Raw genomic sequence first — 25,414 nt, 5'->3', positions numbered from 1 at the left:
GTCTCATCGCTGGCTCCTCCCCCCTTGACAGGTGGATGCCACGGACTCCAGCTACCCGTCGGTCAACACGTGCGTCCACTACCTGAAGCTTCCCGAGTATTCCTCTGAGGACATCATGAGGGAGCGTCTCCTGGCCGCCACCATGGAGAAAGGCTTCCACCTCAACTGAACTGCTGGGGGCAGAGCCTCTTCCTCACAACGTCCACTTCATCCTTCTCACCTATCTGGTGCGTGTGTGTGTGTGTGTGCGTGCTCATTTTCAGTTTGTTTGTGTGTGTGTGTGTGCGTGCGCGGTTGTTTCCAGAGACACAAACACTGGTCATGTGCAAGGCACATCTGAAGAGTCACTTCCTGTATTTTCTTTGTATATTATAAACATTTATTTAACTCAAGTTGCAGTTTCAACTCGACAGATATTTTCAAATGTGTTTGCTCCGACAAAAAAAGATCATTAAAATGTTTGCAAAGTAGCAAGAAGCTGCACTGGTCTTCTTTGGGGGAGGCCACCGGGGGGCGACGAATCCAAACAAGCTTTCCCACTCATGGCACAGAAAAAACACCGAACCCAACACAACCTGCTCACTTAACTTTGTAGATGTTGTCCAAAACGTCCAAGCACAGCACACAATTCAAAATGACACCCATTTAAATCCATTGCAATGCATTATGTGAAAAATGAGAAACACTGATTACAAAACTTTAAGGAGGTCGTCACGTAAGTAAACAAGGTAGGAAGTGAACTTGCACATTAATTATATTAATTATTCAGACTCTGGGAATAAAGGTGTTTGATGTTTTTTGCTGCTAAATTAAGCACAACATTAAGACATGTCGGGCCATCTCTACTGCAAAATAAAAGCACGTCAGCCGTTCGCCATCTTGTCGAGAGCTGTGAGCGGCGCCAGAACGCTGCTCCTGTTGGTCTCCACGATGTGTCCATTCTGGACCATCTCGTCCAGGATGAGGTGGACTCGGTCCAGGTTGAACATGATCTGACACGGACCCGAGTCGAGGAAGGTCAACTGGCATTTTGAGTGACGTGATGGGTCACGTGACAAGGAAGGATACGTCCAGTTCGCTCTGTCGGACACAAAACAGGAAGTCAAAGACGTCCTAGAAAGCTGCCTTCGCCTCATGACTGGAAACTCACCACCCGGCTGAAGTATTTATCCAGAACTTCCACAAAGTTCTGCAGAAGCTCGTAGACTGACAGCTCGTTCTGCGGAGGGCGACACTTTCAGGCTTTGTGCTAAGCTAGGCTAGTAACGAAGACGCGCGGCCCACCTCGTCGTCGGTGACACCTGCTACAATGTAGAGGGCGGCGTACTGGCGGAACACCAGTTTGAAGTCCTTGTACTCCACAAAGGAACACTGGCAAGGAGACAGCGTTACACACAGCATCCACCTGGACAGGAAGTGGGTGTGTCAGGGGTTCACCTCACCTGGTCTCGCCCGCGGCTCAGACAGCAGCGGACCGCGTCAGTCTCCAACGCCGTGCGCTGGCTCAGCTTGAGCGGCTGGTAGTACCTGCATAGACGGGTCTGACCCTGGCGGTTCACCATCAGGATGAAAGTGATCATCCTCCCGCTGGACGTGACCTCACTTCCTGTTAGGCGTCCTGCTTTGCAGTGCTGCTGAGGTTTTGGCCAAGAAACAGAATCCACAATTATATGTTCCAGAAATTTCCAGAGTACGCACAAAATCGCTTTAATGGCTCCAACCAAGAACCTGAAGGCCACAGTACTTCCTTTTGCAAGTGTCACACTCAAGGACACTGCTTTATTTTATCTGGCCCTTCATATCATTTATTGTGGCCCATTACGTCATTTAAGGTGGACCTTCAAATCATTTAACGTGGTCCAACCCCTTCATTTTATCTGGCCCTTTACATCATGAATTGTGGCCCGCCACGTCATTTAAATTAGCCCTTCACATCATTTAAAGGCCTACTGAAACCCACTACTACCGACCACGCAGTCTGATAGTTTATATATCAATGATGAAATCTTAACATTGAAACACATGCCAATACGGCCGGGTTAACTTATAAAGTGCAATTTTAAAATTCCTGCCACACTTCCGGTTGAAAAACTCCTTTGGATATGATTTATGCGCGTGACGTCACAAAATCCACGGAAGTGGTTGGACCCCATCGGACCCGATACAAAAACCTCTTGTTTTCTTCGACAAAATTCCACAGTATTCTGGACATCTGTGTTGGTGAATCTTTTGCAATTTGTTAAATGAACTATGGAGGCTGCAAAGAAGAACATTGTAGGTGGGATCGATCGGTGTCTTAGCGGCTAAGTACAATACTTACAGCAACACAACAAGGACTACTTACCCTGATAGCAGACGCCTAGCCGATGCTTGCGGCCAAAACAACGGATGAAGTCCTTTGTCGCGCCAGCACGGCTGTTGATGGGAAGATGAGGGCTGGCTGGCGTAGGTGGAGCGCTAATGTTTTTATCATAGTTCTGTGAGGTCTTGTTGCTAAGTTGCTAAATTAGCCTTAGCGTCGTTAGCAACAGCATTGTTAAGCCTTACCAGGCTGAGAATGTTTAACCGTGTAGTTACATGTACATGGTTTAATAGTATTGTTGATCTTCTGTCTATCCTTCCAGTCAGGGGTTTATTTCTTTTGTTTCTATCTTCATTTGAGAACGATGCTATCACGTTAGCTCAGTAGCTAAGTGTGTCACCGATGTATTGTCTTGGAGATAAAAGTCACTTTAAATGTCCATTTCGCGTTCTCGACTCTCATTTTCAAGAGGATATAGTATCCGAGGTGGTTTAAAATACAAATCCGTGATCCACAATAGAAAAGGAGAGAGTACATAGTTCTGTGAGGTCCGGTTGCTAAGTTGCTAAATTAGCCTTAGCGTCGTTAGCAACAGCATAGTTAAGCCGTACCAGGCTGAGAATTTTTAACCGTGTAGTTACATGTACATGGTTTAATAGTATTGTTGATCTTCTGTCTATCCTTCCAGTCAGGGTTTTTTTAAATTTTGTTTCTATCTGCATTTGAGAACGATGCTATCACGTTAGCTCAGTAGCTAAGTGTGTCACCGATGTATTGTCTTGGAGATAAAAGTCACTTTAAATGTCCATTTCGCGTGCTCGACTCTCATTTTCAAGAGGATATAGTATCCGAGGTGGTTTAAAATACAAATCCGTGATCCGCAATAGAAAAAGGAGAGAGTGTGGAATCCAATGAGCCAGCTTGTACCTAAGTTACGGTCAGAGCGAAAAAAGATACGTCCATCACTGCCTCTCAAGTCCTTCACTGTAACGTTCCTCATCTACGAATCTTTCATCCTCGCTCAAATTAATGGGGTGATCGTCACTTTCTCGGTCCGAATCTCTCTCGCTCCATTGTAAACAAAGGAAAATTGTGAGGATATTACCTCCTCTGACGTCATGCTACTTCCGGTACAGGCAAGGCTTTTTTTATCAGCGAGCAAAAGTTGCGAACTTTATCGTCGATTTTCTCTACTAAATCCTTTCAGCAAAAATATGGCAATATCGCGAAATGATCAAGTATGACACATAGAATGGATCTGCTATTCCCGTTTAAATTTTTAAAAAAATAATTTCAGTAGGCCTTTAAATTGGTCCTTCACATCATTGTGGATTGCCACATCATTATTGTGGCCTGCCATATCATTTAAGGTGAACCTTCTCATTTAAGGTAGCCCTTCACATCATTTACTGTAGCCCGCTACGTCATTTAAGGTAGCCCTTCAAATAATTAATTGTGGCCCTTCACATCATTTATTGTTGCCCGCCACATCGTTTGAGGCGCTTCACATCATTTAAGGAGGTGCTTCACACCATTTATGGTGGCCCGCCATGTCATTTAATTGGCCCTTCACATCATTGTGCCCTGCCACATCATTTTATGTGGCTCTTCACATTTATTGTGGCCCGCCATATAATTGTATGTGGCCCTTCACATTTAAGGTAGCCCGCCATATAATTTAAGGTGGCTCTTCACATAATTTATTGTGGCCCGCCATATCATTTAATGTGGCTCTTCACATAATTTATTGTGGCCCGCCATATCATTTAATGTGGCTCTTCACATAATTTATCGTGGCCCGTCATATAATTTAATGTGGCCCTTCACATTTATTGTGGCCCACCATATCATTTTATGTGGCCCTTCACATTTAAGGTAGCCCGCTATATAATTTAAGGTGGCTCTTCACATAATTTATTGTGGCCCGCCATATCATTTAAGGTGGCCCTTCACATTATATATGTGGCCTGCCACATCATTAAATGTGGCCCTTTATATTTAATTTGGCCCTTCAGATCATTTTTAGTGGCCCTTTTCATCATTTGTGGTCCACCACATCATTCAAGGTGGCCCATCAAATCATGTATTGTGGCTCGCAGAAGCCTCTAAACGTGTCCGTTTTTTTTTATATCATTTCTTACAAAATGTCTTCTTTCCATTTTGACAGAAAAAAATGTGTGTACTGCATGCACTAACATATATTTTTATCCAATATTGTTTAATGTATCAAATATCATACATTACAAATGTGTTTTGTTAAAATACGTGATAGACTTATAATTTCAAGTTATCCATTAGATTGTACACTGTAAAAAATGTTATGGTAAAAAAACATAACTGGGCTGTTCAGTAAACTGAATTTTACAGTAAATAAAACCTCATGGTTCCGATTGTTTTCATTTACAGTAATACACTGTATAAACAACCATAGATTTTATGATAAAGTGACAGAATCTCATAGTAGAAAGCAGTGGCACTATTTTCCATAAACAGTAATGCACCGTGAAAACAACCAAAGAGATTTTATGGTGAAAAAAAACTGACCACTCTGTTGCCAGAATTTTACCGTAAAAACAGTGGTACTATTCTTACCATTTACAGTGATAGGTTGATTGGCAACACTAAAAAGTGGCCCTAGTGTGTGAGTGTGAATGTTGTCTATCTGGGTTGGCCCTGCGATGAGGTGGCGACTTGTCCAGGGTGTACCCCACCTTCAGCCCGAATGCAGCTGAGATAGGCTCCAGCACCCCCTGCGACCCCGAAAGGGACAAGCGGTAGGAAAAATGGATGGATGGATGGCTGTTGTAAAAAAACACTAAATTATACAATAAAATTGAGCTGCCAGTCTAAATACTTTTGGCAGTACGTCAACAACATAACTATCCAATACATAGGGAAATGTGTAATATCATGAAGTGAATCCTTATACATAGTTATTAAATTACTCAGTATTTCAGGTGGCCCTCTGAGAGCAGCCATCACTGCCGTGTGGCCCTCAATGAAACTGAACATTACCACAACGACGAAGTACCTTGATGGACGCAAACATTGTCAACTTACTGTCCGCCGCAGCTCACAACGGCTCGCTTTATCAGAACGTATCGTTGTTATCGAGAGAGTTACTAAGCTAGCCGAGTGTACTGTTTTGCTAACACGGCACGCCTGCGTATGCCATGATCGCTCTGTCCGGTGCGTTCAAAGTAGAAAAAGAGGAGGACGTTTGTGTATTCACGTATATCACCATAGTAAATGTTTTTTGACGATACACATTTGCTGAGAATAACACTTTGCTTTAATTTGGTAGGCATCGGCACCTTTTACGTGTCGTGTTTAATCGTCGTATCATTGAACCACTTGCGCTCCAGACATGGGAAAGTGAGATGTCCGATTTTTTTCCACCAGTCTTGAACGTGGACGTGCCGTTCCCGGCATGCACCGCGGCGACTTCTCTCCGCTGTGAGGGCGAGCAGTAATGGCGGCCGGGTAGACTCACACAGCAGCAGTAGCGCGTCCGTCGTCAGCTGCACTCACCGCCAGTCTTCCGGGGGGGGCAGCGAGCGTCACACGCGGCCTGAGACCGCCTTACCGAGCCCGGGCAGGGTTGGAGACACGCGTCCCTTCACTTTAGACAAGTCCAACATGGACGAGCACCCCGGCGGAGGCGCCGCTGGACCTCCGCCGCCCCAGCAGCAGCAGCAGCAGTCGGGGGGCACGGCCGGCGCTCATGCGGCTAGCGGTGGGGCGATGCTGGGCTCGCAGCAGTCGGACGAGCTGCCGCGGCCGCAGCAGCAGTACACCATCCCCGGCATCCTGCACTACATCCAGCACGAGTGGGCCCGCTTCGAGATGGAGAGGGCCCACTGGGAAGTGGAGCGGGCCGAACTTCAGGTGAGCTTCTCGGCAACAACATAACCACCATCGTGGAATATGTACCTTTTATTTCAGATATACCATGTTTGTCCAGTCGAATATAGTTTTATACACAAGTGCCATTTAGTTGGTCACGATAGCTTGGAGCTAGCCTAGCCTAGCCTAAACAGCTGGGCCTGTGGATGTTTCGGCGATGTGCGATCGATACTGAGATATCGACAACGCTATTACACACCTTGACGCTCGAGTGTCGACTTTCAACTCAAAATGTCCACACATTAGTTTTGGGGGCGTACAAACTATTTCCCCCAAGGGCCGTTTGCTCTTTTTTACTTACATTTTGACCGTTTTTGTGAGACTATAATCCAAATAATAATATGATTGCCTAACTGCCTTACTGTTACGCATAGTAGTTGTATTTTTTGAAGTTATCAACTAAAAAGTTAGCATTTTATTTTGTATTACCTAACTAAACTTTGTTTATAATTGAAATATATTTAGATTTTACCTAAAGTGTTTCCAATGTCTGCAAACAGAACAGTCAAAAATGTATTTTTTCAAAATCTATTTAAAGACAAAACTTTGTGACTAACTATATTATTAATTAGTGAAAAAATGTCAGCAATTTCTTTCTGTTAGCAAGTTAGCGTCACTAGCATACGCAGACTTACCTGCGCCAAACACACCTGTGCTGTCAAGCTCATCAAACAGTGGTCATTGTGGATCCATGTGTCCATGTTGGATCACGACACACTGGGGGGCAAAGGTCAGCCGCAGTGTAGGGGCGGGGCAACATGATGACATTGCTAAAAGCAGGCCAACCCATAATAAGCGCGTCGCTCGTCATCGCCGAAGCGCCACGCTAATGACGGCGGTGCCGGTGGGTGGAGCCACAAGTGTGTCACATATAGAATATTATTGTAAACAAGCTCACTTCCTGTCAACGCCTCTCCTGTCGCCAAAGCAACCAGCCAAATGGGAGTCATGCCCTCTTCTTAGTCTGTGAGCGTTGCCATGGCGACCGCTCTGTGTGTGTTTATAAATAGTCCGCTGTCATCAGTGTCGTCTTTCACGAGCAGCTGCCGCGTTATACTTTCATTTTGTCCTGAAAATACTTCAGATTCAAACGTTAAAAGTAAGAATTAAACCAAAAAAAAAGACAAATTTTTACTACTTTTATGGGTGGGACCCTTTTGTATCCCCAGGAATTTTTGTGTTTTTTAAAGTGTCATTGCTCAAAAATAATAATGAATGAAAATCAATGTTTTGATTTATTGACATATTTAAGGTTCCAGTTACTTAACATCAAATATTTGAAATATCTTTTGGGGTAAATATTGTATATTTTGTGTTTTTGCCACAAAAAAAATGTTTATTTGACCAAAAACAGCATAAAACACAAAACAATTGTAATTAACGGATAGATCTGAAGTTGATCTAGAGCAGGGGTGTCAAACTCAAATACAGAGTGGGCCAAAATTTAAAACTGAACAAAGCCGCGGGCCAAGGTTGAACAAATTAACCTTTAACGTACTCGAGCTATTGTCACGTCCGCTTTTCATCCGTTCTAACATCGTTCAGACCCAGTCACAAGTTATGTGCGTCTTCTGTACGCACACACGAGCGAATGCAACGCATACTTCATCAACAGCGATACAGGTTACACTGAGGGTGCCAGTATAAAAAACTTTAACACTGTTAGAAATATACGCCACACTGTGAATCCACACCAAACAAGAATGACAAACACATTTCGGGAGAACATCCGCACCGTAGCACAACATAAACACAACAGAACAAATACCCAGAATCCTTTGCAGCACTAACTCTTCCGGGATGCTACAAAATACACCCTCGCTACCACCAACTACCCCCCCCCCCCCACACACACACACACACACACACACACCTTGTAGGGTCCCGGAAGAGTTAGTGCTGCAAAGGGTTCTGGTTTGGTGTGGATTCACAGTGTGGCGTATATTTCTAACTGTTAAAAGATTTTTATTCGGCTACCCTCAGTGTAACCTGTATCGCTGTTGATGAAGTATGCGTTGCATTCTAATGTGTGTGCGTGCAGAAGCCGCACATGTTATGTGACTGGGCCAGCACTCGCTGGGCTGGCTGGCGTTTGGAAGACTCCCGGGAGGATCGGCGGGCCAGCTTTAGTGTTAATTTGATATCGCCAAATTTGGCCCACGGGCTAGAGTTTGACACCCATGATCTAAAGATTCAAACGTTAAAAATAAGAATTTTTTTAAAAGTATGACTAATTTTTACTACTTTTATGGGTGGGACCCTTTTGGATCCCCAGGAATTTTAGTGTTGTTTTTTAAAGTGTCATTGCTCAAAAATATTAATGAATGAAAATCAATGTTATGATTTATTGACATGTTTAAGATTCCAATGACTTCACATCAAATATTTTAAATATTTTTGGGGGTAAATATTGTTAAATTTGTGTTTATGCCATTAAAAAAAACTTTCTTTGGTTTAAAACATAAAAATTCCAACTTTATTTCAACAGATAAATATGAAATTGACTTAGAGATTTAAGAGTAGAATAAAACAATTAATAAATAAATAATATATGACATGTTTTTTAAATTTTTAGGACTGAGACTCTTTTGGGTCCCCGGGAGCCCTAAAGGTTAAAAATAATGTATATTTTTTATTGGTTTTGAAAAATAAAATGTGTGTGTGTGTAGGCAAGGATAGCGTTCCTGCAAGGAGAGAGAAAAGGTCAGGAGAACCTGAAGAATGACCTGGTCAGAAGAATCAAGATGTTGGAATATGCTCTAAAGCAGGAGAGGTGTGTGTGTTTGTGTGTCTGTGTGTGTTGCTGCTAGCATAGCATTGTGTGTATGTAGCTGCTAGCATAGCGTTGTGTGTATGTGTATGTTGCTGCTAGCATAGCATCGTGTGTGTATGTGGCTGCTAGCATAGCATTGTGTGTGTGTGTGACCCACAGAGCCAAGTACCACAAGTTGAAGTACGGAACCGAGTTGAACCAAGGCGACGTGAAGATGCCCAACTTTGAAGCAGGTGACTATTGCATCACTAAAGCCCCGCCCCCTGGCGGTTGCCTCAGTAACTCAGCTGTCGGTGTGACGCGCAGACGGCAAAGACTCTGAGGTGTCGGCGCTGCCCGCCAACAGCCAGCTGACCTGGAAACAGGGACGACAGCTCCTGCGACAGTAAGAACGCATCATGGCACCCCCTGGTGTCCACAGGAAGTGCTGACCTGCGTGTGTGTGCTCAGGTACCTGCAGGAGGTGGGCTACACGGACACCATCTTGGACGTGCGCACTCAGAGGGTCCGCTCCCTGCTAGGCCTCTCGGCATCCGAGCACAACGGTTCTGTGGAGAACAAGAACCTGCAGCACCTCATCAACGGGATGGAACACCGCCAGGACGGCCAGAGGTGAGAGGTCAGATGTCAGAGGTCACAGGCTGTTATAGTGTGTGTGTACGTGTAGGAGTCCAGGAGACGTGTTGGAGACCATAAACTTCCTGGAGAACGCTGAGGACAGCGACGAGGACGATGACGGCGAGCTGCTGGACGACATCGGCGAGGAGAAGCTCGGCCGAGGGCGGAAGACCACGGTGCGTGTGCACCTGCCTTTTCTCACACACCTCCTCCTCACCCTCCCCATCCTCCCAGGTGGCCAACGAGGGCCTGGCGTCAGAGGACGACGCCGACACGGAGGAGGCGCTGAAGGAGTTTGACTTCCTGGTGACGGCGGAGGACGGGGAAGGGGCGGGCGAGGCCCGCAGCTCTGGAGACGGGACAGAGTGGGGTGAGATGAAAGAGTCCTGGTGGACCAATCAGACGCTAACGCTCCTCCCACGCACAGCTGAGCCGCTGCCGTTCCCTGGCGGCGCGGGCAAGTCCTTCCTGATGGGCGGGGCCGACCACGTCCTGGAAAGCGTGCTGGGCTTGGGCGACCTCGCCGACCTCACCGTGGCCAACGACGATGTGGACTTCAGCTACGACGTGAGTGCGATGCGGGCATCCCACGCCCTCACTACACTAACTTCTCCCCCTTCTCCGTCCAGCTGCCGTCCGGTCAGGAGTCGGCCTTCAGGAAGACCTGGACCCCCAAGTACACGCTGCGAAGTCACTTCGACGGCGTCCGAGCGCTTGCCTTCCATCCCGTAGAGCCGTGCCTGGTCACCGTGTCCGAGGATCACACGCTCAAACTGTGGAACCTCACCAAGACCGTCGCCGCCAAAAAGTACTGTTGTGACTCCGCCTCCTGTGCTTCCATTCGGGCTTTTATTGTGAAATATTTGGCTTCTTTTCTAGAAGTGCCTCGCTGGACGTGGAGCCCGTCTACACGTTCAGAGCTCATGTGTATGTATACACGTCCTACATGGCGCCACCGCCTGCACCCAAACTCTTCTGCCTCTACCTAAACGCTTTCGCCGCTTCAGCCTGCACCTCTGTGCTTCTGCCTCCACCTAAAAGCTTTCACCTGCACATAAGCACTTCCGCCTCCACTTCTGTGCTTTCGCCTCTTCCATCTCCACCTAAACTCTTCCGCCGGCACTTCTGTTTTTCCGCCTCCACCGAAGCGCTTCCGCTGCCACTTCTGTTCTTCCGCCTCCACCTAAGTGTTTCTGCCTCTTCGGTCTGCTCCTATGCGCTTCAGCCTCCACCCAAATGCTTCCGCTGGCACCTCTGTTCTTCAGCCTCCACCTAAATGCTTCCGCTGGCACCTCTGTTCTTCTGCCTCCACCTAAATGCTTCCGCCTGCACCTCTGTGCTTCCGCCTCCTCCTAAACACTTTTGCTGCTTCCACCTCCACCTCTGTGCTTCCGCCTCCACCTAAACGCTTCAGTCTCTTCCGCCGGCACCTCTTTGCTTCCGCCTCTTCCGTTCTCCACCTAAGCGCTTTTGCCTCTTCCGTCTGCACCTATGCGCTTCAGCCGCCACTTAAACCCTTCTGCCTGCACCTAAAAGCTTTCGCTGCTTCCGCCGCCACCTCAATGCTTCTGCCTCTTCCGCCTCCACTTAAACGCTTCCACCTCGTCCGCCTCTACCTATGTGCTTCCGCCTGCATCTAAACCCTTTTGCCGCTTCTGCCTGCACCTCTGTGCTTCCGCCTCCAACTAAACACTTCTGCCTCCACTTAAGCACCTCTTCCACTTCCGCCTCATCCGCCGCCACCTAAATGCTTCCGCCTCTACCGGCACATCTGTGCTTCCGCCTCTTCCTAAGTGCTTTTGCCTCTTCCGTCTACACCTATGCGCTTCAGCCTCCACCTAAACGCTTCTGCCTCTTCCGCCTCTACCTATGTGCTTCTGCCTCCATCTAAACGCTTCCGCCTCCACCTAAATACTTCTGCCTCTTCCACCTCTACTTTCGCCGCTTCTGCCTGCACCTCTGTGCTTCCGCCTCCAACTAAACGCTTCTCCCTCTTCCGCCTCGTCCACCGCCATCTAAACGCTTTCGCCGTTTCCGCCTTCACCTCTGTGCTTCCACCTCCACTTAAAAGCTTCTGCCTCTTCCGCTTCCACCTGAGCGCTTCCGCCGGAACTTCTGTGCTTCAACCTCTTCCGCCTCCACCTAAGCGCTTTTGACTCTTCCGTCTGCACCTATGCGCTTCAGCCTCCACTTAAACACCTCCGCTTCCGCCTCGTCCGCCTCCACCTATGTGCTTCCGCCTGCATCTATACGCTTTTGCCGCTTCCGCCTCCACCTAAATGCTCCCACCTCATCTGCCTCCACCTATGTGTTTCTTCCTGCATCTAAACCCTTTCGCCGCTTCTGCCTGCACTTCTCTGCTTCCGCCTCCAACTAAACGCTTCTTCCTCTTCCGCGGCCACCTAAGCGCTTCCGCCGGCACCGCTGTGCTTCCGCCTGCATTTAAACGCTTCTGCCTGCACCTCTGTGCTTCCACCTCCAACTAAACGCTTCTTCCTCGTCCGCCACCACCTAAATGCTTTCGCCGCTTCTGCCTCCACTTAAACGCTTCTGCCTCTTCCACTTTCACCTCATCCGCCTCCACCTATGTGCTTCCAAACCCTTTCGCCGCTTCTGCCTGCATCTCTGTGCTTCCGCCTCCACTTAAGCGCTTCTTCCTCTTCCGCCTCGTCCGCCACCACCTAAATGCTTTTGCCGCTTCCGCCTCCACTTAAATGCTTCTGCCTCTTCCGCTTCCACCTATGTGCTTCCGCCTGCATCTGAACCCTTTCGCCGCTTCTGCCTGCACCTCTGTGCTTCCGCCTCCAACTAAACGCTTCTGCCTCCACTTAAGCACTTCTTCCTCTTCCACCACCACCTAAATGCTTTCACCACTTCCGCCTCCACCTAAGCGCTTCCGCCGGCACCTGTGATTCCGCCTCTTCCGTCTGTACCTATGCACTTCAGCCTCCACCTAAACGCTTTTGCCGCTTCCGCCTCCACCTAAATGCTTCTGCCGCTTCCACTTAAATGCTTCCGCCTCGTCCGACTCCACCTATGTGCTTCCGCCTGCATCTAAACCCTTTAGCCGCTTCTGCCTTCACCTCTGTGCTTCCGCCTCCACTTAAACGCTTCCTCTTCCACCGCCAAATAAACGCTTTCGCCGTTTCCGCCTTCACCTCTGTGATTCCACCTCGTCCGCCTCCACCTTTGTGCTTCCGCCGGCACCTCTGTGCTTCCTCCTCTTCCGCCTCCACCTAAGCGCTTCCGCCGGCACCTCTGTGCTTCCGTCTCTTCCGCCTCTTCTGTCTGCACCTATTTGCTTCAGCCTCCACTTAAACGCTTATGCCTCTTCCGCCTCCACCTAAACGCTTTCGCCGCTTCCGCCTCCACCTAAATTATTCTGCCTCTTCCGCCTCCACTTAAAAGCTTCCGCCTTTGTGCTTCCGTCTGCACCTATGCGCTTCTGCCTCTTCAGCTCCGTCCGCCTCCACTTATGCGCTTCCGCCTGCATCTAAACGCTTTAGCCGCTGTCACCTGCACCTCTGTGCTTCCGCCTTCACCTAAATGCTTGTGCCTCTTCCGCCTCCACTTAAATGCTTCCGCCTCCACTTAAATGCTTCCGCCTGCATGTTAACAATTTCGCCGCTTCCGCCTGCACATAAGCACTTCCGCCTCTACCTAAACGCTTTCGCCCTTTCTGTCTGCACCTCTGTGCTTCCGCCTCCACCTTAACACTGACGTGTGTCGCCCTCTAGGGGTCCCGTGCTGTCCCTGGCCATGACGTCCAGCGGCGAGCAGTGTTTCAGCGGCGGCCTGGACGCCACCATCCAGCGCTGGAACGTTCCCGGCTCCAACGTGGACCCCTACGACACTTACGGTACTCACATGTGCGGTGCTGCCCCCCTCGGGGGAGGCGACTGACAGGTTTGTCTTTCTCTCCACGGCGCAGATGCCGGTGCGCTGGCCGACTCGTGGGCGGGACATGCGGACGCCGTGTGGGGGTTGGCCTACAGCGGCATCAAGAATCGCCTCCTGTCCTGTTCGGCCGACGGAACTGTCAAATTGTGGAACCCTCAGGAGAAGAACCCCTGCATCAGCACTTTCAACGCCAGCAGAGGTGAGGACGTAGCCCCGCCCACGGGGGGCCGGACACTGACCGTGTGTGTGTGTGCAGAACACGGTATCCCGACATCGGTGGACTTCAACGGCTGTGACCCTGCCCACATGGTGGCGTCCTTTGATGGCGGCGATGTGGTTGTGTACGACCTGGAGACTTCCCAGCATGCACTGGTGCTGAAGGGGCAGGGCGAAGGAAGTAAGGACACACACACACACGTTAGGCTTTACAGTCGGTCACGCCCACATGTCTTCTTCACCTCGGCACCGCCCCCTCCCCAGCCCGGCCCGGCTGCCATCATATCTACAAGGTGGTGAGCCATCCCACGCTGCCTGTCACCATCACGGCCCACGAAGACCGCCACATCAAGTTCTTTGACAACAAGTCAGGTAGGTTTTCCGCCACCGTCCCTGCCGCCATTTTGTCTCGCTCTTCGTTGTGTGTGTGCAGGTAAGGTCATCCACACCATGGTGGCTCACCTGGATGCCGTCACCAGTCTGGCCGTGGACCCAAACGGGATCTACCTGATGTCAGGAAGTAAGTGGGGAAAAAGCTGTGGCCAAGGTCTGCTCATTGCTAACGGGCTGTGTTGCAGGTCACGACTGCTCGCTGCGTCTCTGGAATCTGGACTCCAAGACCTGCGCACAGGAGATCACGGCGCACCGCAAGAAGAGTGAGGAGGCCATCTACGATGTAGCCTTCCACCCCTCTAAGGCGTACATCGCCTCAGCCGGCGCCGACGCCCTCGCCAGAGTCTACGTGTAAGAGCGCCGGACGCGGACTCTGGAAATAGCAGACCCGCTCGACACTAAGCCCCTACCCCCCCCCCACCACCAATTAGCTGTTTGTCTTCGGAACGTCCCAACTCGGGGACTTCCTCGGCGGCGTGTGTCAAACTGAGCTCGCCACGGACGCAAACAAAAGATGGCGGCCAACCAAAGGGACTCGGGACTGTGTCATGTGATCGCCTCAGCGAAGCATTTCGGACCTGCCCATCGCTTCCTGTTCACGAGAACTGGTGAAAGAAAGACAAAAGGGGGAGGAGCCTCACTTGCCAGTGAATCTTTTTATTTATTGTTTTTACAACGAAGGCTGTGGCCTGACAAGCTCCGCCCCCTGGGGGAGGAGCCACGCTGCTTTTTTAATGTCCTTATAAGGAAGTTTCCTTTCACCTTGAGTTTTTAACTGAAGCAGCTGACGTTTACGACGTAACGTGTTACTACTACTTCCTGTCGGTGTCCTGCATGATTACAACAATAAAAGTATTTTTTCTAGTCTTCCAACTCAAGTTTCTACTTTGGATTGGCAGGAAGCGGCGCATCTGCAGCGTCTCTTCCTGTCACAGCAGGTGTTTGGCGGCGAGGGCCGCCTCGACGACCGTGGGACGTCCAGCGCCAAAGAGGGGTCTCTGCGTTGTCAGTGCGGATTTGACGAACAGCGGGGCGTGGCTTCCGTGAAGGGCGCCGCCGCCGTTGTCGCCGACCCTCATGTTGTCGAGGCGGCGGCGCAGGAGGAGCCTTAGCTGTTGGTTGTCTCGCCGCAGTGCCTCTTGGTGATTGGCCAGAGCGTCTCGCAGAAGCAGAGCACTGTTAAGGCGGCGAGTCAGTTGACGCACCTCAGGGAACGTCTGCGGGGACGTAGACGGGTTAATGACGCCCTCGCCATGTTGCGACAGGATGTGAGACGTAACTGTTGCTGTTGGCTGCGCTGGCCACTGGCTGTCACTGCCCCCTGGTGATGTCGATAAAGTGTCTTCCAGCTTGTGACACACCATGGCGGCGTGTAGAACCTTCTCGCCCTGCAGAACAAACATGTCAGAAGTCACACACCATCACGGAAACGAGCCTCGACCCACCTTGCCGATCACCATCAGCAGTTTATTGGCGGCGGTGTCGCTTTGGAGCGCGAGGTCTGCAAGCTGCTTCCTCGCAGCCTGGCGTGCTCCGGCCAGGTGATCCCGAAGCTTGCCGGTTTTTTCATTCAATTCCGCCTTCGCTTCCGCCATGCCGCCTGCCTCGCACGCCGTCGATGTCTCGAAGGAGCCGAGCTTGGTCCGCAGGCTGATGACAGCGCTCTGAGAGGAGACAAGTGGCGTCATAAGTTGTCACATGATGCGTCACGTGACGGGTGGCGACCTGCAGCCGCCGCACTCGCTTCACGTCCACGTCGGTCATGTGGACCAGACGCTGGTTCCTGGACATCAGGCCGAGGGCGGAGCCACACGCTTCCGCCTCTTCCTGCATTTGACGACGCTTCTCTGCCAGCTTCTCAGCGTCTGCGCCACGCAGCGCCGCCACCTGGGGGGAGAAGCCGCAGCAGGTGAGCTGACGGCAAGGGCGCCACCCGGGAATGCACGATGGTATTACCCGGTCCTGCTGGGCGCTCCGCCAAGCCGCCATGCTCTCGCCGTACACCTGACGCACGGCGCGCATCACGTCCTGGTGCTGCGAGTCCAACGAGAACGCTGTGTCCTCCAGATGCACCTGCCGCCACTGCGCCTCTTCCGCCGCGTCGCTCCTGCCGATCAGCAGATTGAGCTCTTTCTAACCCGCAGCCCGCCACCGCTGACTCACCTTTCCACCATGAATCTGGCACTAATGCGCCGCAGACTCCCCTCCCAGCGACGCCGCACGAACGCTAACCGCTCGTCCTGCAGGGTTCGCATGCGCTCCCCGTGCTGCAGGTGGCGGCGGCGCAACTGAGCCGACTGCTGCTCCGCCTGCTGCAGGTCACATGTCAAGCTCTGCCGGACAAACAGGAAACGACACCCTGTCAGTAGTAAAGGCGGCAGCGGCGTCACGTTGGTATAGCTCAGTTGGTAGAGCGGCCGTGCCAGCAACTTGAGGGTTCCAGGTTCGATCCCTGCTTCTGCCATCCTAGTCACTGCCGTTGTGTCCTTGGGCAAGACACTTTACCCACCTGCTCCTAGTGCCACCCACACTGGTTTAAAGGCCTACTGAAATGATTTTTTTTTATTTAAATGGGGATAGCAGATCCATTCTTTGTCTTACTTGATCATTTCGCGATAGTGCTATATTTTTGCTGAAAGGATTTAGTAGAGAACATCGACGATAAAGTTTGCAACTTTTGGTCGCTGATAAAAAAAGCCTTGCCTGTACCGGAAGTAGCGTGACGTCAAAGGTTGAAAGGCTCCTCACATTTCCCCATTGTTTTCAATGCAGCGAGAGCGATTCGGACCGAGAAAGCGACGATTACCCCATTAATTTGAGCGAGGATGAAAGATTCCTGGATGAGGAACGTGAGAGTGAAGGACTAGAGTGCAGTGAAGGTCTAGAGTGCAGTGCAGGACGCATGTTTTTTCGCTCTGACCGTAACTTAGGTACAAGCTGGCTCATTGGATTCCACACTCTCTCCTTTTTCTATTGTGGATCACGGATTTGTATTTTAAACCACCTCGGATACTATATCCTCTTGAAAATGAGAGTCGAGAACGCAAAATGGACATTCACAGTGACTTTTATCTCCACGACAATACATCGGCGAAACACTTTAGCTACGGAGCTAACGTGATAGCATCGGGCTTAACTGCATATAGAAACAAAAGAAATAAGCCCCTGACTGGAAGGATAGACAGACAATCAACAATACTATTAAACCATGGACCTGTAAATACACGGTTAATGCTTTCCAGCCTGGCGAAGGTTAAAAATGCTGTTGCTAACGATGCCATTGAAGCTAACTTAGCAACGGGACCTCACAGAGCTATGCTAAAAACATTAGCTATCCACCTACGCCAGCCAGCCCTCATCTGCTCATCAACACCCGTGCTCACCTGCGTTCCAGCGATCGACGGTGCGACGAAAGACTTCACCCGATCACCGATGCGGTCGGCGGCTAGCGTCGGATAGCGCGTCTGCTATCCACCTCAAAGTCCTCCTGTTTGTGTTGCTGCAGCCAGCCGCAATACACCGATCCCACCTACAACTTTCTTTTTTGCAGTCTTCATTGTTCATTAAACAAATTGCAAAAGATTCACCAACACAGATGTCCAGAATACTGTGGAATTTTGAGATGAAAACAGAACTTTTTGTATTGGATTCAATGGAGTCCGAATACTTCCGTTTCAACGATTGACGTCACGCGCATACGTCATCATACATAGACGTTTTCAACCGGAAGTTTAGCGGGAAATTTAAAATTGCACTTTATAAGTTAACCCGGCCGTATTGGCATGTGTTGCAATGTCATACTTGCCAACCCTCCCGTTTTTAGCGGGAGAATCCCGGTATTCAGCGCCTCTCCCAACAACCTCCCGGCAGAGATTTTCTCCCGACAAACTCCCGGTATTCAGCCGGAGCTGGAGGCCACGCCCCCTCCAGCTCAATGCGGACCTGAGACTGAGTGGGGACAGCCTGTTCTCACGTCCGCTTTCCCACAATATAAACAGCTTGCCTGCCCAATGACGTCATAACATCTAGGGCTTTTAGAGAGTAGAGTGCACAACTGCGCACACAACAAGGAGACGAAGCAGAAGAACAAGGAAATTACAGACATGGCGACGCCGTCGACGAGCAAGATGAAGAAATACGCTTGCAAGTTCCAAAACGAATGGAAACAAGAATTTCAGTTCATCCAGGACAGTTCGAAGGGGAAGGTGTACGTTGCCTGTAAATTTTGTAGAACAGACTTCTCCATTGAACACGGTGGCCGAAATGATATACTCATCATGAACGGAGAAGTTAAACAGGACAATACTGCCATCTAATGGATAGCCACCGGAACACTGAAATTCAAGTATTTCTTTTATTTATATGTAAATAAAATAAATATATATATATATAGCTAGAATTCACTGAAAGTCAAGTATTTCATATATATATGTATATATATATATATATATATATATATATATAATACTCGAGTTGGTGAATTCTAGCTGTAAATAACCACGCTCCCCGCCCCCAACCACCCCCCCGCCCTCGACCAAGCCACCCCCCCACCCCCTGACCCCCACCTCCCGATATTGGAGGTCTCAAGGTTGGCAAGTATGTGCAATGTTAAGACTTCATCATTGATATATAAACTATCAGACTGCGTGGTCGGTAGTAGTGGGTTTCAATAGGCCTTTAAATGTAGCTTAGATTATGGGTTTCACTATGTAAAGCGCTTTGAGTCACTAGAGAAAAAGCGCTATATAAATATAATTCACTTCACTTCACCTTGATGACATCATCCAGGCCGTCCAGCTGCCGCTCAAACGTGCGACGCAGGATGATGACATCACGCCGCAGCTCAGCTGATTTTGTCCGACGCAGGACCACTTGCCAGCCGCGCTCCAGCTTCGCCAGGTTGACGGTCGAGTTCCTCTCCTCGCGCTCGACTTTGTCCTGTGCCGCAAAGACACGCCCACTTGAGTCGCGGTTACGGGCGTGACATCACGGCAACGCTGGCTTCACCTTCAGGAAGAGCGTCAGAAGCTCCTCCCTCTTTCTGCCCGTTTCCTGCGGGTCCTTCACTCGCCCACGTTGCTGCTGAAGCTCCTCCTTCTCCTCTGAGGCTCCGCCTCCTCTCTTCACCTTCCTCGGCATCCTCGCTCTGATGGACATTGATTGATTGATTGAAACTTTTATTAGTAGATTGCACAGTACAGTACATATTCCGTAAAATTGACCACTAAATGGTAACACCCGAATAAGTTTTTCAACTTGTTTAAGTCGGGGTCCACGTTAATCAATTCATGGTACAAATATATACTATCAGCATAATTCAGTCATCACACAAGTTAATCATCAGAGTATATACATTGAATTATTTACATTATTTACAATCCGGGGGGTGGGATTTGGAGGGGGTTAGGGGGGGGCGGGGGGGGGGTTAGGTTGGGTTGCTATCAGCACTTCAGTCATCAACAATTATATATCATCTGAGAAATTGACATTGTAACAGTGTAGGTCTGACTTCGTATGATATGTACAGCGAGTGGTGAACATAGTGAGCTGAGAAAGCATAAGAACAAGTATATACATTTGATTATTTACAATCCGGGGAGGTGGGAGGAGGGGGTTAGGCTAGACACTTGATTAGGTACACAGATTAATAATTTCTACATATAAAAATGTATACACACTAATAGATACATCGATTATATCGATCGACGCAAATTGTTCCAAAGTGGAGGGGAAAAGGTGATTACCTGCGCATCAGACACGACGTACACGCGCTTTTTTGCAAGGCTACCACGGTTTGCGCGGCGTTTCCACAGAGACGGCTGCCGAGCACTTCCGCCATTTCGGTATTACCTTCATTGTCGTCCCCTAAATCAGCATCCTGGGTCTATAAAAATATTTTCCTTTTTGACACTAAAACATTCATTTATAAAGACTTGGTGGTTAAAAGTTCATACAAAAAAATATAACGAAAAAGTTTGTTGCAAAATTTAGATTTTAACCGAACATTTTCATGACAAAATAATCCATTTTATGAAGTAACTTTTTTTTCAAACAGTTTTTCATCTTCGTTACGGAGTTGAGAAATTATCTAGTAATATTTTACAAGTAGTTTACCTGTTGGGAAAAAAAAGTGTGCTTTTTTGTCCGCTTTGCGTCATTGTTCCTAGTAGGACTCTTTTCAGCGACGGACTCAACAGACACGACACAGAAATGTGGACTTCATCACAAAATGTACGTAAATATAAAAACATATTGGTAATACGTAGATATATTGTATTTATATGTATTGCTTTATAACTTGTGTGTAGTAACTTCTGACGTACTTTTATAATGCGTGTGGATTTAAGTTTCGTTAATCGACTCAATAACGATTCAATGACTACATTTGACCAGCAGAGGACGACAGCGCTGCGCCTCAGGTTTACGTGTGTTGATTCGGTCAGGTTTATTTGCATTGATAGTGTTTTCATTTCACTCATTTATTTGCTTTTTGTATTATCTGTGTCCGTTTACATTTGTCATGTTTATTTCGTGTTTACACTTTCAGTCTTACAGGTGGAAAAAACTAAATTTTAAAAAGCGAGGAAAATAAAATAAAACTTCTGGTGCTCCTTTTCTACGGAGATGCATTTATGCAACCAAATAAAAAATTCTAATGAAAAAAAAAAGTTTTTTTCTTTGCTCATTTTTTTTGGGTTGCACAACAATCATGTAATATAATTTCATTAATTTATTTTATAATTAGTTAATTAGCATGTATGTTTGTGTGAAGAATCACATGTAAAATGTCAATAGTGGCCTTCATATTACATTGTACTTATTATTAGCCCCTTGTGGCTCTAAAAAAAAAAAATCCCTGGGCTTTTTCTCCTCACATTGTGACCTTTTCTCCATTTTGCTGTTTTTCTTTGCTTCATTTCATTTTTACAATGTGTCGCAGTTAACAAAGAAAACGAAACAAAAAAGATGCCTTTAGCACTTTTGAGTGCAAATCCAACTTTTCTCTTTGGCTTCCTGTCTTGCCACAAATGAGGCTCATCAAAGAAAAAGGCAGTGTCATTGCGGCTGGAACCAATGGCTGTTATTTATTGCAAATTTTGCGTCAAAGTAATTATGTCAATACTATTAACGAACAAAAACACAAAGGTTTGTCTAAGTTTCTTCATTCTTTTTATTAGCCTATTTCCTTACAATTTACGTTATGACGTCAGCAATCCCTTCCCATAAACAAACAAATCAAAATCATTATCAATAATCAAATTTTCAAAGAAGAAAAACAATATATTTTATTTTGTTCAAAACGGTGCAGCTTGATAGCAAATTGTGTGCAGGGATGATGTATATCCAACAAAGGGCGGCATAGTTTCCTTGTATAAAACACAGTTGTGTATCTCCATATACAGGATTTATATCCATGTGCTGCACATGCACATATTTATAGTCTCACATAACTAGAAATGGTTAATAGTATTATTCTGTTACCAGGAATATTTCTAAAAAGCTGATTTTGTTCGAATGAAACCTGATTTTCTGATTTTAAATAGTCAAAACTTGCCTTTTATTGGACAAATTTATTTTGAATTTCTTTATATGAAATACTGGGTATGTGGGCTTGTATTAAGCCTTAGGGAGTAGAACGCCCCTGCCTTACATAGTTCCGGGTCACCCTTGGGCAAGGTGTAGCACCCGAATGCCCCCCCCATCAGGGTTACGATACCCCCCATGAACTACACTAAAAGAGGATGCGTTACCCGGCTCCTCCGGAGCTAGGCCCGGAGGTAGGGCTCGTCAGCGAGCGCCTGGTGGCCGGGCTAGCCACGGAGCCCGGCCGGGCACAGCCCGAAGAAGCTACGTGGACACACCATCTTCTACGCCACGTGGGCCCACCACCCGCGGTCGGAACCAGTGGGGTCGGGTGCGCTGCCAAGTGGATGGCAGTGAAAGTGGAGGCTCCAGACGGACCAATTCAGGGCAGCAGAGGCTGACTTTCGGGACGTGGAACGTCTCTATGCTGGTGGGGAAGGAGCCTGAGCTGGTGCGGGAGGTGGAGCGCTACCGGTTGGATCTGGTGGGGCTTACCTCTACGCATAGCAAGGGCTCTGAAACCACACTCCTGGACAAGGGATGGACCTTGTTCACTTCTGGAGTTGCTCAGGGTGTGAGGGCACAGGCGGGTGTGGGGATACTCGCGAGTCCCCGGCCTAGTGCCTGTACGTTGGAGTTCACCCCGGTGGACAAGAGGGTCGCCTCCCTTCGCCTTAGGGTTGGAGGGGGAAAAACTCTGACTGTTGTTTTTGCGTACGCACCAAACAAGAGTTCAGAGTATTCTTGGATACCTTGCATGGGGTCCTGTATGGGGCGCCGGCAGGGGACTTCAACGCGCACGTGGGCAATGACAGTGATACTTGGACTGGCGTGATTGGGAGGAACGGTCTCCCTGATCTGAACCTGAGTGGTGGATTGTTATTGGACTTCCGTGCTAGTCACGGACTTGCGATAACAAACACCATGTTCAAGCATAAGGATGCTCATAGGTGTACCTGGTACCAGAGCACCCTAGGCCAAAGATCAATGATCGATTTTGTAATCGTATCAGCTGATCTGAGGCCGTATGTTTTGGACACTCGGGTGAAGAGAGGGGCTGAACTGTCAACTGATCACCATCTGGTGGTGAGTTGGGTTAGATGGCGGGGGAAACCTCTGGACAGACCTGGCAAACCCAAGCGTGTAGTGCGGGTGAACTGGGAACGTTTGGAGGAGTCCTCTGTCCGGAAGGACTTCAACTCCCACCTCCGGCGGGACTTCTCTGCCATCCCTGTGGAGGTTGGGGACATTGAACAGGAATGGGCAATGTTCAAAGCCTCTATTGCTAAAGCTGCAGCTGCGAGCTGTGGCCAGAAGGTCTTAGGTGCCTCAAGGGGCGGTAACCCTCGAACACCCTGGTGGACAGTGGTGGTCAGGGAAGCCGTCCGACTGAAGAAGGAGTACTACCGGGGTATGTTATCCCAGGGGACTCCGGAGGCAGTTGCAAGGTACCGACGGGCCCGAAGGGCAGCGGCCGTGGCTGTGGACGAGGCTAAGCAGAGGGTGTGGGAGCAGTTCGGGGAATCCATGGAGAAGGACTATCGGGCGGCTCCAAAGCTGTTCTGGAAGACCATACGGCACCTCAGGAGGGGGAAGCAGGGAACCATCCAAGCTGTGTACGGCAAGGATGGGACTTTGCTGACTTCAAGTGAGGAAGTTGTAGGGCGTTGGAAAGAGCACTTTGAGGAACTCCTGAACCCAAATACATCAGACACACCCTCCCTGATAGGAGCAGGGCCTGAGGATGATGGGGGATCGACGTCGATCTCTCGGAGTGAAGTCACTGAGGTAGTTAGACAACTCCACAGTGGCAAAGCTCCGGGGGTTGACGAGATCCGTCTAGAAATGCTGAAGGCTCTGGGTGTTGATGGGCTGTCTTGGTTGATACGCCTTTTCAACATTGCGTGGAAGTCTGGGACAGTGCCTAGGGAGTGGCAGACTGGGGTGGTGGTTCCCCTTTTCAAAAAGGGGGACCAGAGGGTGTGTGCTAATTACAGGGGTATCACACTACTCAGCCTCCCTGGGAAAGTTTACGCCAAGGTACTGGAAAGGAGAGTCCGGCCGATAGTCGAACCTCAGATTCAAGAGGAGCAATGTGGATTCCGTCCTGGTCGTGGAACAACTGACCAACTCTTTACGCTTGCGGGTATCCCGGAGAGGGCCTGGGAGTATGCCTATCCAGTCTACATGTGTTTTGTGGATTTGGAGAAGGCGTATGACCGGGTCCCCCAGGAGATCTTGTGGGAGGTGCTGAGGGAGTACGGAGTGAGGGGAACCCTGCTGAGGGCCATCCAATCTCTGTACAACCAAAGCGAGAGTTGTGTCCGGGTGCTTGGATGTAAGTCGGATCCGTTTCCAGTGGGGGTTGGTCTCCGCCAGGGCTGCGCTCTGTCACCTATCCTGTTTGTGATTTTCATGGACGGGATTTCTAGGCGGAGTCGTGGCCATGGCGGAGAGGGTATACGTCTCGGGGGGCTAAAGGTTGTGTCACTGCTGTTTGCAGATGATGTGGTCCTGATGGCACCTTCGGTTCGTGACCTTCAGCTCTCACTGGATCGGTTCGCAGCCGAGTGTTCAGCGGCTGGAATGAGGATCAGCATCTCCAAATCTGAGGCCATGGTTCTCAGCAGGAAACCGATGGTTTGTACAGTCCGGGTAGGGGACAGGACTCTGTCCCAGGTGGAGGAGTTTAAGTATCTGGGGGTATTGTTCACGAGTGAGGGAAAGATGGAGAAGGAAATCAGCCGGAGAATCGGAGCAGCTGGGGCAGTATTGCAGTCTCTCTGCCGCACTGTTGTGACGAAACAAGAGCTGAGCCAGAAGGCAAAGCTCTCGGTCTACCGAGTTATCTACATTCCTACTCTCACCTATGGTCATGAAGTGTGGGTCATGACCGAAAGAATAAGATCGCGGATACAAGCGGCCGAAATTAGTTTCCTCAGAAGGGTGGCTGGCATCTCCCTTAGAGATAGGGTGAGAAGTTCAGTCACCCGAGCGAGACTCGGAGTAGAGCCGCTGCTCCTTCGCTTGGAAAGGAGCCAGCTTAGGTGGTTCGGGCATCTCGTGCGGATGCCTCACGAGCGTCTCCCTAGGGAGGTCCTCGTTGCACGTCCCACTGGGAGGAGGCCCCGCGGCAGGCCAAGGACCAGATGGGGGGATTACATCTCCTCTCTGGCCTGGGAACGCTTCGGGATTCCCCAGGAGGAAGTCGCAAATGTTGCTCTGGAGAGGGAAGTCTGGGGGTCTCTGCTGGAGCTGTTGTCCCCGCGACCCGATTCCGGATAAGCGGTTGAAGATGGATGGATGGATATATGAAATACAATATAAATAAATTCAAAATACATTTGTCCAATGAAACAGATCCATTTGTACATAGTTTTTTTTAGAATTATAAATAAAAGCTGATTTATTTTTTCAATTGAACAATTAAACATCAAAATATCAATAACACTTAAAAACTTTTTTTTTTTTTTTTTTAACATTTTTTAATTTCTTTTTAACTAAAAAAGTGACCACAAAAAATCAATACAAGTGTCTTTATTATTTATTTTTAAATGAACGACTGAACAATAATCAATAAAATGTTATTTTTTATTTTATAGAACACAAAAAATTCACTAAACGTTTTTTGTTGATCAATTGAACACACAAATATCAATAAAAGTTTAAGTATCATATTTTTTATTTGTCTTAATTGTACAAAAAACTAAATATTTTTAATT

The 25,414-nt window shown here is 48.7% G+C and overlaps 4 protein-coding genes across 9 annotated transcripts in view; 2 read left to right on the top strand and 2 right to left on the bottom strand.

Moving 5' to 3' along the window:
* Positions 1-470, top strand: part of LOC133646757 (E3 ubiquitin-protein ligase HECTD1-like) — a 50,174-nt gene extending 49,704 nt beyond the window's left edge. The window contains 1 exon segment of the mRNA XM_062042496.1: positions 32-470. Coding sequence (XP_061898480.1) covers positions 32-169 — 138 coding nt within the window. The 3' untranslated portion in view covers positions 170-470.
* LOC133646761 (AP-4 complex subunit sigma-1-like) lies at positions 358-6,911 on the bottom strand. Of its 5 annotated transcripts, none has more exons than XM_062042500.1 (6): positions 6,844-6,911; positions 1,443-1,634; positions 1,285-1,371; positions 1,151-1,219; positions 1,069-1,080; positions 358-992 (listed from the first exon to the last, which is right to left on the bottom strand). In XM_062042500.1, the coding sequence occupies exons 1-6, from the start codon at positions 6,907-6,909 to the stop codon at positions 864-866; spliced, it is 555 nt and encodes a 184-aa protein (XP_061898484.1). In that variant the 5' UTR covers positions 6,910-6,911; the 3' UTR covers positions 358-863. The 5 variants fall into 5 exon arrangements, with proteins under 5 accessions (XP_061898484.1, XP_061898485.1, XP_061898486.1 ...); XM_062042501.1 differs by having other exon boundaries at positions 1,285-1,405; positions 1,528-1,634; XM_062042502.1 differs by lacking the exon at positions 6,844-6,911 and adding an exon at positions 5,363-5,506.
* LOC133646758 (striatin-3-like) lies at positions 5,769-14,977 on the top strand. The gene is made up of 16 exons (XM_062042497.1): positions 5,769-6,190; positions 8,878-8,981; positions 9,141-9,214; positions 9,288-9,366; positions 9,432-9,593; positions 9,649-9,775; positions 9,834-9,969; positions 10,027-10,166; positions 10,229-10,407; positions 10,479-10,526; positions 13,337-13,458; positions 13,531-13,698; positions 13,756-13,896; positions 13,980-14,087; positions 14,149-14,235; positions 14,294-14,977. The coding sequence occupies exons 1-16, from the start codon at positions 5,942-5,944 to the stop codon at positions 14,461-14,463; spliced, it is 2,094 nt and encodes a 697-aa protein (XP_061898481.1). The 5' UTR covers positions 5,769-5,941; the 3' UTR covers positions 14,464-14,977.
* On the bottom strand, positions 14,746-19,947 carry LOC133646759 (dynein regulatory complex subunit 2-like). 2 transcript variants are annotated; one of them, XM_062042499.1, is made up of 9 exons: positions 19,853-19,947; positions 19,116-19,254; positions 18,879-19,046; positions 16,272-16,441; positions 16,065-16,215; positions 15,834-15,995; positions 15,554-15,772; positions 15,389-15,496; positions 14,746-15,325 (listed from the first exon to the last, which is right to left on the bottom strand). In XM_062042499.1, exons 1-9 carry the CDS (start codon positions 19,945-19,947, stop codon positions 15,038-15,040), a joined length of 1,500 nt encoding a protein of 499 aa, XP_061898483.1. In that variant the 3' UTR covers positions 14,746-15,037. The 2 variants fall into 2 exon arrangements, with proteins under 2 accessions (XP_061898483.1, XP_061898482.1); XM_062042498.1 differs by having other exon boundaries at positions 14,746-15,496.
* Positions 19,948-25,414: the final 5,467 nt, after the last annotated feature.

The sequence above is a fragment of the Entelurus aequoreus genome, linkage group LG03 (genome assembly GCF_033978785.1).
Source record: "Entelurus aequoreus isolate RoL-2023_Sb linkage group LG03, RoL_Eaeq_v1.1, whole genome shotgun sequence".
In the NCBI taxonomy this organism is placed as follows: domain Eukaryota; kingdom Metazoa; phylum Chordata; class Actinopteri; order Syngnathiformes; family Syngnathidae; genus Entelurus; species Entelurus aequoreus.
Note: the sequence above shows the minus strand (reverse complement) of the source record. Positions and strands in the feature narration are given on the sequence as shown.